The sequence below is a fragment of the Heliangelus exortis genome, chromosome 2 (assembly GCF_036169615.1).
Source record: "Heliangelus exortis chromosome 2, bHelExo1.hap1, whole genome shotgun sequence".
Classification (NCBI taxonomy): domain Eukaryota; kingdom Metazoa; phylum Chordata; class Aves; order Apodiformes; family Trochilidae; genus Heliangelus; species Heliangelus exortis.
In genome coordinates, this window is record NC_092423.1 from 4,620,309 (window position 1) to 4,632,671 (window position 12,363).

Sequence of the window (12,363 nt, forward strand, 5' to 3'; positions counted from 1 at the left end):
AGGCAACACTGCCTAGACTTGTTGGGCAACCAGTTCAAGGGAACAAAGGGGAAAACCCCTTCCCAGAGAATGTCATTTACCTTGGGGACCTCACTGCCACAGGATGTGGGGAAGGCCAAAAAAATTGGAGGTATGAAAAAGGTTTTAGAAAAATTCATGGGGGGTAGGTTCATCATGGGCTAATAAACTCGATGGTCTGGATACAACTGCCAGCTTAGGAAGTCTCAGAATTCCTGACCATCGGAAACATGGAGAATACCTCCACACACAGCACTCACACCTCGAGTCCTGTGTCCAGTTCTGGGCCCCTCAGCTCAGGAAGGAGATCGAGGTCCTGGAGCAGGTCCAAAGGAGGCAACTGGGCTGGTGAAGGGACTCGAGCACAGATCCTATGAGGAGAGGCTGAGGGAGCTGGGGGTGTTGAGGCTGGAGAAGAGGAGGCTCAGGGGAGACCTCATCACTCTCTCCAACTCCCTGAAAGGAGGTTGGAGCCAGGGGGGGGTTGGGCTCTTTTCCCAGGCAACTCTCAGCAAGACAAGAGGGCACAAGAGGTCTCAAGTTGTGCCAGGGGAGGGTTAGGTTGGACATTAGAAAGAATTTCTTTATGGAGAGGGTGATCAGACACTGGAATGGGCTGCCCAGGGAAGGGATGGATTCTCCATCCCTGGAGTTATTTAAAAAGAGCCTGGATGTGGCACTCAGTGCCATGGGCTGGGAACTGCAGCGGGAGTGGATCAAGGGTTGGACTTGATGATCTCTGAGGTCCCTTCCAACCCAGCCAATTCTAGGATTCTATGATTCTATGAATATACCAGGAGGATAACTGCTCTACACTCACTCCATTTCTTAGGCAATTTCCTTCAGCAGCCACAGATTTCCAGTAGCAAAGGCAGACTAAAAGATGGCACAGACAGATGGACCTTTCCTTTGATCCTATGGAACTGAGTCTTATGGAAGTGAGGGGCATTTAAATCCACGTATCTCAGACACTTCTCCAAACAACACTCTGTGGTGATGTTAGCCATGGTGTGGACCACAACCATTTCCTGTCCTGGGATAAAATGGAGTGTGAAGAGGGAGAAGAAAGGAAGATGATGTTCTCTGCATCTGGAAGGTAAAATTCAGTCATTCCAGTTACTCTGCTCCACAGAAATCCATGTGTCTTTCTTGCTTTCCTGACCTTCAGTGATAGCTTAGGGACCTAAAATAGCCACATTTTGACCAGGTTTATTGAATCATGAGCTAGGTTCACTGATACACTTGAATTTTGTTCTAATATTGTCCTTTAAATTACATAACTCTTCTCAGTCCTTCCTATTTACTTAAAACTGCTACCCTCCTGTTTTTAAGAAAAAAGTTATGCCCCCTCTCAAACTTTAGTTTTTAGGCCAAAAACGATAACAACTTTTGTTCTTTTGTAAGACATATTTCTCATTCCCCTTGTCTGCCTTTTCCCAACACTTCTCCCAGTTTTAATCAGTGGACTATATTTAGCATGGTATTTCAATGAGGACACATCAGTGTCTTGCACAATCTATTACCATTTCTTCACCTCCTACAACTATTTATGCTGATACACCCTAGGAGTAGATTAATTGCTATTCTATAATTCTTGCTCAAAGTCACTGTGTGCTCCACTTCTCAGGTCCTCATCCTGCCTGTTACAACACATGGACACCCACTATACAGCAGTGCAGTAGTCTCTGTCTGCATGACCTTGTAGTTTCTGTAGTTAAAAGAAATTATTTTTTTATTATCCTCATCATGAAGCTGAGCCAACTCTTAGTACAACATGATTTGTTCTCTGTATTAACAAAGCCTTTCAACTTTAAGTCATCAATACATTTCATCAGGCCACCACTCCCTTTTTTCCAACACTGTAGGGAATAAAAAAAGAAGTTTAACCCCAGAATGACCATTGAGGAACTCTATCAGTAACCTTCCTCAAGCTGGTAACTCTTTTCTGAGTCTCTTTTCTTTATGATCTTAACTACTTAGAAGATCATTCATTTTCACATTAGCAAGTGACTTGTCATTTGGTGTGATACCAAACACAAAAATCTCATTACTTCTCCATTAACTAATTTTATAGTGTTTTTTTTTTTCCAGTTTAACTAGCAATCCTCCTCCAAGATCTTAGAAGATCTTTCATTTTCACATTAGCAAATGACTTGTCATGTGGTGTGATACCAAACACAAAAATCTCATTACTTCTCCATTAACTAATTTTATAGTGGTTTTTTTTTCCAGTTTAACTAGCAATCCTCCTCCAAGATCTTAGAAGATCTTTCATTTTCACATTAGCAAGTGACTTGTCATTTGGTGTGATACCAAATACAAAAATCTCATTACTTCTCCACTAACTAATTTTATACCGTTTTTTTTTTTTTTCCAGTTTAACTAGCAATCCTCCATTTGGTACTATAATTGCATGCTGTACTGAAGTTAATTAATCTATTTCATTTCTGACCTTAAAAAAGCAGCTTGTTTGTTAGAGTAAAATATTAGTTCAGTCTTGTAGAACTTTTCTGTAAAATCAGAGAGCATCCCCTGCCATTTTCAATTTATTTCTGCAGTTACTCTCTTTTCAGAATTTTGCCTACAGCTTTTCAACCTGCTGATACAAAAGCTAAGTTGCTTGGTCTGCTTTTCCATCTTTCTTAAATGCAAGCATTGTTTGCTCTGACACACTTATATGGTGACCTCTATTATGAAAAGGTATTAAGCATCACTGTCATTGTTTCTGACAAAGCAAGAGAGCTCAAAAAGTCTTGCAGAAGTTTAATAATTTGCAAAATGACACTTGGTTTATTTTTTCCTTCACGTTGTTTAACCATCATTTTTTTCAGGCTCAGTTCTATCTCCCAAAAAACTGATTTCCATGCATTGATTCAAACTAGTTCTCCTGACTTTGCACCATGTTCTCCTTATTAAAATGTAAGGAAGAATATTAATTTAGATTTGGAACATTCTTTACATTATTCTTAATATCAGTCACATCCACTCTACACAGAGACTTCACATATTTTCTGATACCTTTTTACTGATATGATAAGGAAATTGCCTGTTGTTTTATTTTGGTGACTCAAGGTCTGGCTCTGACCTCATCTGAATCACGTTATTTCTGTATTTTCCAACACCCAGACCCAAACCACTAGTGCCAGAGCTACTTGTTGCTCATCATATTTATTTCATTCCTTTGCACTCTTTAAAGCTCAGAAAATTCTCCAGAGAACAACCTGATAAGTTTCCTTCTCAGGATAGAGAGATATCCTCCTTCTGAGGATATGTTCCTCAGCTTCATAATTTATCCTGATCTGTTCCTGATCTGGATGTTTTTCCCTGTTGCCAAAAGATATTTTTCTGTTTCATATTTACACCAAATTTGCTCCACTCCTGTCCAATTCTCTGTTCTCTGGACCAGTGCAGGTGTCAGGCTTCCTGAACTTTTTTAATAAGAAAAGAGACACATGTCTGTGTCCATGAGTTGTGAAAACGTAAGGTTTGTTTTTTTTTTTTCCACTGTTTATTTGCCTTATTTCCCAATATGTCAGTCTCTTACCAAGGAAGATGTTAAACAGAATCAGTATCACAACATCTTTGATTTCTTGATTCTCCTCTTTTTTGTTGAGTTTGGTTTAATTTTTTATTTTCTTTACTGCTAACCTTTGTTTCTTGTTCTTCTATGCATCAAACTTCTTCAAACCTAGCTGATTATTTCTTCTTTGCCTTTGTGGTCATCTTTCCACCTGGGACACATTCCTTATCTAGCAAGCTATATAGCTTCCTTATCTTCAGATCTTATTACAGAGATTCTTCCATATTTGTGTTGGGTCACACCCTACTCTCCTTGTATCTCTGCTTCAAATTCTCATCATCTCTAGCTTTATCCTTTTGTCCCTAGGTCTCCTCTTCCTAAAGTGTTATAAGGTGACATTTCATACATCAATATATTCCACTGCATATCCACTTCTGAAAGAATATAAATCTCATAGCTTCAAATTTCAGTTTTACATCCTCCTTGGAATATTGCTGTCTCACTCTCTTCTTGTCTTTCTTTGAAGGAAAAAACATTAACCTCTTCCCAGCAAAATCCCTTCTCTATTGTCTCTCAGCAGCTGAAGCTACAACCTGTGCTTCATTTTTACATTTATTACTATAGTTATTAAGGTACCACTGAACAGCCCAGCCAGAAGGGCCTCTCTCTAACTCACACAACAGAGATTCAAAGACAAGGAAGATGCTGAAGATTCTGAGTTGCATGCAACCTATGAAGCAGGAAGCACAGGAGTTCACTTACCCAAACAAACAAGGACTCAATTCTTCCCTAGCAAGGACTGGATCCCAAACAAGCTCTCCTATGTCCTCTCCTCCCACTGTTCTTGATAAATCTAATCTCATGCTTCCTCCATGTTGTAAAATCACAAATGGGTCTTGGGAGAGGGCTGAGATTCTCAAATACAGATTTTTCAGTATGGTCAAGCTGCTTGTTTTTTAGTACTGTAACGTAATTGGCAGCTGTTTCCCCTTAAAAAAAATAGCTGCTTCCCTATCTTTTTCAAACACCAAGAGGCTAAGCCATAAAAGACATGATGACAGGTATTTATATTATGTAAGAGTAAACACTGAGTGAAAAGTGTTCACATGCGTAATTTCCCCTTGCTGTTGGTCTTCCAGGCATTCTCAAGTTGGGGGAGAACTACCTCTGAAAAAGTTTTCCCAGAAAACTGGATCAGAGAAAAATATATTTCCATCAAGGACTGAGTCTGCCCCATGGGACTGGATCTTCTCTGTGATGATGTAATTGCTTTTACCATTGGACAACCCAAATGGACACTTCATAGAACACCTTCCCTCATCAGGCATATAGGATGAGGAGAGTAAGTGCATTTTAGGGGAACTCTAAATTAGAGACTGGCTCTGAGAGAGGAAAAGGTGTCAGTCAAAAAAAAAAAAAAAAAGGATTGAGGGTGGAGGACCCATTGTTCCACCTGCAAGTCATGCCCCAACAGAGCATCACTTTATTTTACAAGGTCCTATGTGACTGGAAGAGTTTAAAAGTCAGGTAACAGGTCAGAACTTGAGATATCCCACAGCAAATGATACAAAGAAAGGGGACAGAAAGGATATAGAAAAGTATACAGAAAAAATGGCTTCATACAGATTAATATAATGATGATTATTTTCTCTTACACATCTCAGTAGAAAGTTGTCTTATGAGTAAAGGCAGTTTTCACAGAGCTTGGCTTTCATTATGCTTTAATTGCACTAAAATTTTGTATTTTTAACATCATTTGAGATTACTTAAGATTATTTATCACAACAGAGCATACAGTTAACTGAGAGTGTTTATTCTGGTTTTGCAGCACCATGGAATAATCCAGATGAAAATGGACCAGCAGATCATGTCTGAAAGGCAGGTAACATCATGGCCAGAGATTCAGTAGTTAATTAACAGTTCCTTTTCTTATTAATGGCACCTCATTCCAGCCACAGTAAAACACTGTGCTCACATGCCTATAGCTCACACCCAACAAAAAATATACATATGTGGAAGCTCTTTGATAAATCTGTTCCCACAGGCTCCCCACTTGCCACACATCCCACCTGTTCTATGTAAACTCTCTAGAGCAGGAATTGTGTGGCTATAAGGAAAAGACTGATCCTAAGGCCAGGCAAAGTGAGACTCACTGCAATTGCATATTTACATGTTCTTACCCTTCAGCAATTCTTAGATAACTTCCTTCCATCTGAAAAAAGGATGGACACAGCCCTGTAAGTTACTGCACATATGGTCGTGGCTATTGGGGAGCTGCAGGTGACTCTGGATACAGCTTTATTCTTTCTGACTCTTTGGAAAGGAAAATTTCTGATCTTTATTACAGCCCATAGGTATTACTGCACTATAAATACATAAAGTACATATTGAACACTATGTCTGACAGTGAAATGCTGTCCTAGGGGCGTAAGTAAAACCAAAACTGCTGTATTTTTCTAAAAATCAGTTTACCAGCTGACCAAAGCAGGAAGGCCATTGGACTATGGCTTGCAACCAAACAAATAATTACAGAAGTAATATACAGTTGACAAACAGATATATTTGAGCATAGTACACAGCATTATAATGATCATAATGTATATAATTTCTCCCTGGAGAATTTAAAAATTAGCTTTCTGAGATAAAAAAGTTTGTTCAGGAAGGTGCACTAGTCCTATAAATGCTGAAGTTAATGCTCTTAAGAGGGACTGAGATAAGCCAAAACTTCTCTCTCCTATAATATTCCAAGTGAAGCTCAGCTTCATTTATTATAGGAAGGATATTTTTGGAGATGGAACAGGTATACTGGACAGCTACTGACTTTGTGCTTGTTTATTTCAAAGATGGATTAGAATGAAAGATGAAGGAAATGAAACTTCCCCAGTTCAGTAAAGTGGTACCACAGGGATGAAGAGTAAGTGCTTGTGGACACAGAACAACAAATTTTTCATCATGTGATCCCACATGAAATTATTAATTGTTGGAAGTTTCAGAGAACTAGATAAATTACTAATAACTAAGGGCAGAATTCTTTGGTGTGGGAAGTCCTGAACTCATAAGGAATCAAAATCTGCTTTATTTCATTTAATAAAAAGGTATTGGATTTTGGGGAAAAAAAAAAAAAAAAAAAAAAAAAAAAAAAAGAGAAGCAAACAACAACAACAAAAAGGCTAAATGAAACAAAAAGCAAAAAACCACAAGCAAACAAAAAGAAAAAAACCCTCAAAAACTCTGAAATTGAAACAGAATAAATAATTTTGAAATGGGGCTGCACACATTTCTGGAGCAGTAAAGACTACAGGAGGATAATTATTAGAGTTCTGGGATCACAAAAAGGAAAAAGGTGTTGATGCCTCTTTTCCTAGGTTTATAAGTGGCCAAACTTAATGAAGCACACAACCTCCTCTTGACTTGCAAAATCACTCCTTTTTTTTTTTTTTTTTTTTTTTCTCTCCCACAGATAAAGCCATTGTTTTTTTTCTTCTCACACAAACACTTCAGAGAAAAAAATGGAAAAGATACTCCAATAACAAATGCTGACTCTATCTGTGATCTGCTGTCAGTAAGTGGTAAAGTACCCCTAAGACAAAAGAGATTGCAAACACTGGTTTTTTGATTCCACTGGTCAGCAAATTGGGGAGTAACAGGACTCTGTATTTCAGATGTGACTTTATTTTCTCCAAGCAGCCTGAAAATGTCAATACACTGCTTTTCCACAAAGGAATTTGACCTAAGGAATTTTCTCATTCAGTGGGGTTTTTGTTAGGATAACCCTAGTAATAGCAGGTTTATGCAACAAAGTTATAGCACTAGGAAAAACGTGGCAAAAAAAAAAAAACAGACAGTGTGACTGGGGGATAAGAAGCTGAAATTTAATGAAGGCTTTTTAATGAATGGATCAGAACCAGTCACATCCCACTGTAGCAATGGTTTTTCATGAATAAGAACAGTGAAGAAGATGCCAAGTGTTAGAGGTGATGGGGCAGCAGCCAGCAGAGAAAGCTTGTGCTGTGGTTCCAGAATTTATTTTAATTTTACTAAGGCTGTGGGGTTTGCTGGAGCTGCCATTAGTGGCTAAGTGGAAACCACTCCTGAGATTCATAACTTTCCTCCATGCCATGTGCCATTCCCAGATGCAACAGGGAAGAGGGGTTTGTAGCACACCTTTAAACTCAGTCTCTCCCAGGTACATGGAAAATATCTTGCAGCTCCCAACGACATGGAGATCTTGGTACACATTTTACACATTCAGGAAGATTAATCCCCTGAGCTAGTACAATACGCCCACTATTTTTTAATTTTTCAGTGGTAGTAAAAAAAAAAAAAAAAAAAAAAAAAGGGTTACAATTGTTAGTGACTAGCATTCCTTCCTGTACCAAAAGCAACAACACGTTCTCAGCAACTTCCTCAGGAATTCTCACTCCTCTTTGGCCATTTGTTATCAGTTGTACCAGTGATGATCGTTAAGTGCATGGAGTATGATAAACTCATTACCAAAATCTACAAAGCAGTGCAAAACCCTGCATTTCCTGGCATGCATTCCCATTAAATCAAAGTACTTAAGACTGGCAGAGATTTAGAACAACTGCTTGACAGACCGAGCTGAGATCTGGAATTTCCGTTTACATGAAAAATCAGTAACAATGCCAAAATGATGGAGCCAGACCAAAAATCAGCCCACCCCACCATCCAGGCAGCAGCAGCAGTAGCAAACATCCAGGTAGAACATAAAACCAGGGCACGGGGAGATTACACCTAGATAGGTGGGTTTAAATGTGCTGAATATTTTCTCTAAATATTTTTCAACTCTTCATACTTTGGGGCTGCTCATCTCCCTGTACTGAAAATTACTTATGTACTGTGATTAGTTTTAAAAACAAAACCTGAACATTTCCATCAAAGTCTGCAACTTTTTGGATTCTTAGAAATTATGTATAGTCACTACTCGTTCAGCCTTATCCTAGATGTCCAAATTGAAGCACAATCAAGTTATTCCCATTCAATGCTGAAGAGGGAAGATTTCATCTGTCACCAGGCAGCAGCTATTCCACATTAAAAAGTAAAGTTTATTTTTATCTTCCAGTGTGTGCTTGTTCTAATGTCTTTACTGACCTGGGGAGACAAGACTATAAGCAAGTTAAAAACATGGAAAAATCATGTACTTATACAAAGATATTACTATTTTATCCCATTCTCATTTCTTATTGATGTAACTCTCAACATTGAGCTGATATATTCAGATAATTAAATTACTAGTAGTGGTAGCAGAATTGCTCTCATTTTTTATGATAGTTTATTTAAAGCCCGTGCCTAGGTAAGTATAGCTGAGATGACTTTTGATCACATGAAATTATTTGCATTATTAACACTAAATTTCATTTCCCATTTTATTGACCAGAACTCATTTCACCACTTGATGCTTTCTTTTGAAAGCCTTTATGAGTAGCTCATTCAGATTTTCTTTTTCCCTAAGGGAGATAAAAGAGCATTTCAGGAGATTACTTATTTCATGCCAAAGTAGACATGCAAAATAAGTCAAATGAATGCCCTCAAAATAGTAAACATCTGAGATATAGAAGTCTTGCAGTTCTCCCTCCAGAATAAAGGAAAGAGATAGGCATTGACCACAATAATTCTCACCTTTCTTGACACTTATTTTCAGCTGGATTTACTTTCTCTTTGAAAAGCTTCTCTCTTGTCACTGATTATAGAGGGAGCTGAGAGGATTGAGACTTAGATAATTTTTAGATTAGACTTAGTTCATTGCTGGCACTATGAGATCCTTCTGAACTACTAGAACTTAGTCACAGGTTAAAGAAGGTGTAACAGATCTTGACCATTCTGAACCACAGCAACTACTGCAGGCAGCATTCCTGAGCTTTGTGCCATGGTCACAACTGCAATTCCTTGTCCATCTGTGCAGACATGGGAAGCATCTGCCCACAGATGTGACAGCTCTGAGGGAGTCTGTAAGCTTTGTGGTCTCATTATCCTGAATTTCTTCTAGATGAGTTCTGGATGGGTTGACCTGCAGAGGTCTCGGGACAGTGGTACTTATCTCCTAATTAATTAACCTCACCAACTAGTCCACATTCAGTCCTCTGCTCCTTAACTTGCAATTAATGCTTCCCCACCATATAAAATAAAGTAGTATCATTTTCTTTTGATTATATCCTGAAGTTAAAGCTTCACTAAACAGTGAAATTATTCATGGAAGATGTTGGAACAGTTTTGATTCAAAGAACCATTCCAGTAGTCATTAATCAAAACACCATTTTTCTCTTTGCTGAACCAAATAGTTTTTGTTTCACTGGACATAGCTCTGCATCTTACATGATGTTGTTTTATGATAACCATGGCTCCATCCTTGCTCTTCAACTTACTTACAAGAAATGCCAGTTATTTAGAGAAGATTTACTTAACAAGAGACACCAGAGAGTCAGCATTGTGGGCACCTGGTGAAGAACTAAGCCAAAGAGAACAAATTCAGCCTGATTTGAGAAATTAAAACATGTCAGCTTCTCAACTAAAGTTAAATAACCTATCTAGCTTTTTCAATAGAATTTGCCCACAAAGATGAGAACAACTGAAGCTTCCACAGTTTTCTTTTTTTAAAAAAAAACCAACACTGATTTGCTCTTGAAAAACTGAGAAATGAAGAAGTCCCAGGAAGATCAATCCCTGGATGGAAATTTCATTACCTAAAACAACTCTTATTTGTCTTCAACTATTCATCCAAAATTATGCCAACTATACAAATAATTACTTACAATGCTTGTAGCACTCATTAGATGGTACATATTTCTTGATGATAGGAGCAGTGACTTATTTGTCTTGATATTTCTAATGTCCTGAGAAGTACTGTGACACAGCCATTCAAATATATTACCAGAAAGTACATAAATTTAGTTTGTATTTCTAAAAAAAATTATGCAAAGGTCTGAAAACCCTTTCAGCTGTACCTACTGAGAGAGAAAAAATTTCTGTTTCTTATAAAAAAAAGACAGATAGCTATGCAAGGTATTCACAGTGCCAAGTTAGAAGAGTACAGTACTTCAAAATTAAGTTTTGTGAGAAAGTCCTGAATCTTCCTCAAGAGATACTAAGATCTTATAAACAATACTGACATCGTGGATCAGATAGTTAAAAATATTTAGATACCTAAACATGCAAATAGTCAGCCTAAAGAATTTTTACATCCATTTTAGACACTTCTTTCCCCCAAAATACAAGCACGGATGATTGACTGGGCCTATCATAATTCATCTCTTAGGAACTGAGAGGTGATGGCAAAAACAAACTCCTTGCTATATTATTAAAGAGTGTTTACCATTTTGTAGCAAACAAAACAATGCCATCAGTAGCAACTAGGAACACTGCTGCTTTTGGTGATCCTACCAAATGCCAGATATATTGTTATATATATATATATATATATATATATATATATAATATATATACTAATCTGGCCCTCCCTTCTGTAGCCAGCTCAAAAAAAATTAGAAGAAATGATGGATGCTCTAAAATATCACATCATTTGTGTTAGAGTGTAAAAGGGGAGTTAAGCCAATGGCCTGCAGTATTATTGTAAGCAAAAGAAAGGAAGAAATTACAATAAAAGCAAAAAAACCCAATCTGTGAACACCTGTAGGAAACTCAGCAGGTGAGCAACTGAGAGTATATCACAAATTTGGACTAAGTAGCTGTTTATTTTCAAGACAATACAGAGATGTAGGAAATAAATCAAACCCATGCTGTTTTCAAGCACAGCTGCTCTGTTCATGTCATTTTTTATTTCAAGTTGTCAGGGAACAGTTCTTTCCATCTGCAGATAACTCTAGAAGATTTTTGCAAAAGTGGAATTTGACAAAATGAAGAAAGCTTTTATATTCTGACCCAAGTCAATATTCACAGCACCACAGAAATATGTTTAATCTGCATAAAAGCAAAATTAACTGCAGTTGTGCTTGTGTTTTCTGAAGAGGCTGCAATGACTGCCCCTCTGATAGGCTCAGCATATTCAATACATCAATAAACTGGAAACACTCATAGTTTATAACTAGCTGAAAATGACCTGCCTAATTAATTTATACTAGACTGGATTTGTCATTATCTTTGACAGAGAAATTGGAGCAGCACAAGCAAGTTAGTCACCCACACCTAAGAGAGACACCTAAAGTGTGGGAACCTAATTGTCCTCTAAAGGAGTCTTGGTTTTAGCTGCCAAGAGAAGGAATATAGGCAACTGCTTTAAACATGATACCTTATGTAATGGAGTAATTTATATCAGATATAGTGGACCAACCACTGCCATTTTAGCACCATGCATACATATAAATATACATATATATATATATATATAAATGTGTATGGACACAACAAAAAAAAAAAAAAACAAAACAGGTTCAGGTAAGCAAATTTTCACAACTTCCTTAAAAAGACCAAAGAATTAAGTGCATTATGGTATTTTTGTTACTTTTTACAGCTTGTTTGCTTTGCAGTTTATGAAACAGGGATAGAAAGATACTCACAGATTGATAGATCTTGATAAGATGACAGACACAGTCAGAAGGATGCACCCACATGGACCGATTTCAAACTGAAAAGAAAAAATGTCATTATTTTGTTTGTTCTGTTCAATTTTTGCCCAATCCCAAAGGAACACAATGCAAACTAAAAGCAGTAATAATTGTTCTCATTTATACTAAAACTGAATTTGATGTTCTCTTTGTTAAAATACAAGATGTACCCATAAAGTGTTTGAAACAAGGTTAAGAAGACATCAAATGAGACTGATAAATGCAGCTGAACTTTAACAGGCTTAG

The 12,363-nt window shown here is 37.4% G+C and overlaps 1 protein-coding gene across 3 annotated transcripts in view; it reads right to left on the reverse strand.

Annotated features, from left to right (window-relative positions):
• MINDY4 (MINDY lysine 48 deubiquitinase 4) overlaps window positions 1-12,363 on the reverse strand; it is an 82,211-nt gene that overhangs the window by 28,018 nt on the left and 41,830 nt on the right. For all 3 annotated transcript variants that reach the window (XM_071734604.1, XM_071734603.1, XM_071734601.1), the window contains exon 13: window positions 12,070-12,137. In XM_071734604.1, coding sequence (XP_071590705.1) covers window positions 12,070-12,137 — 68 coding nt within the window. The remainder of the gene's footprint in view (window positions 1-12,069; window positions 12,138-12,363) is intronic.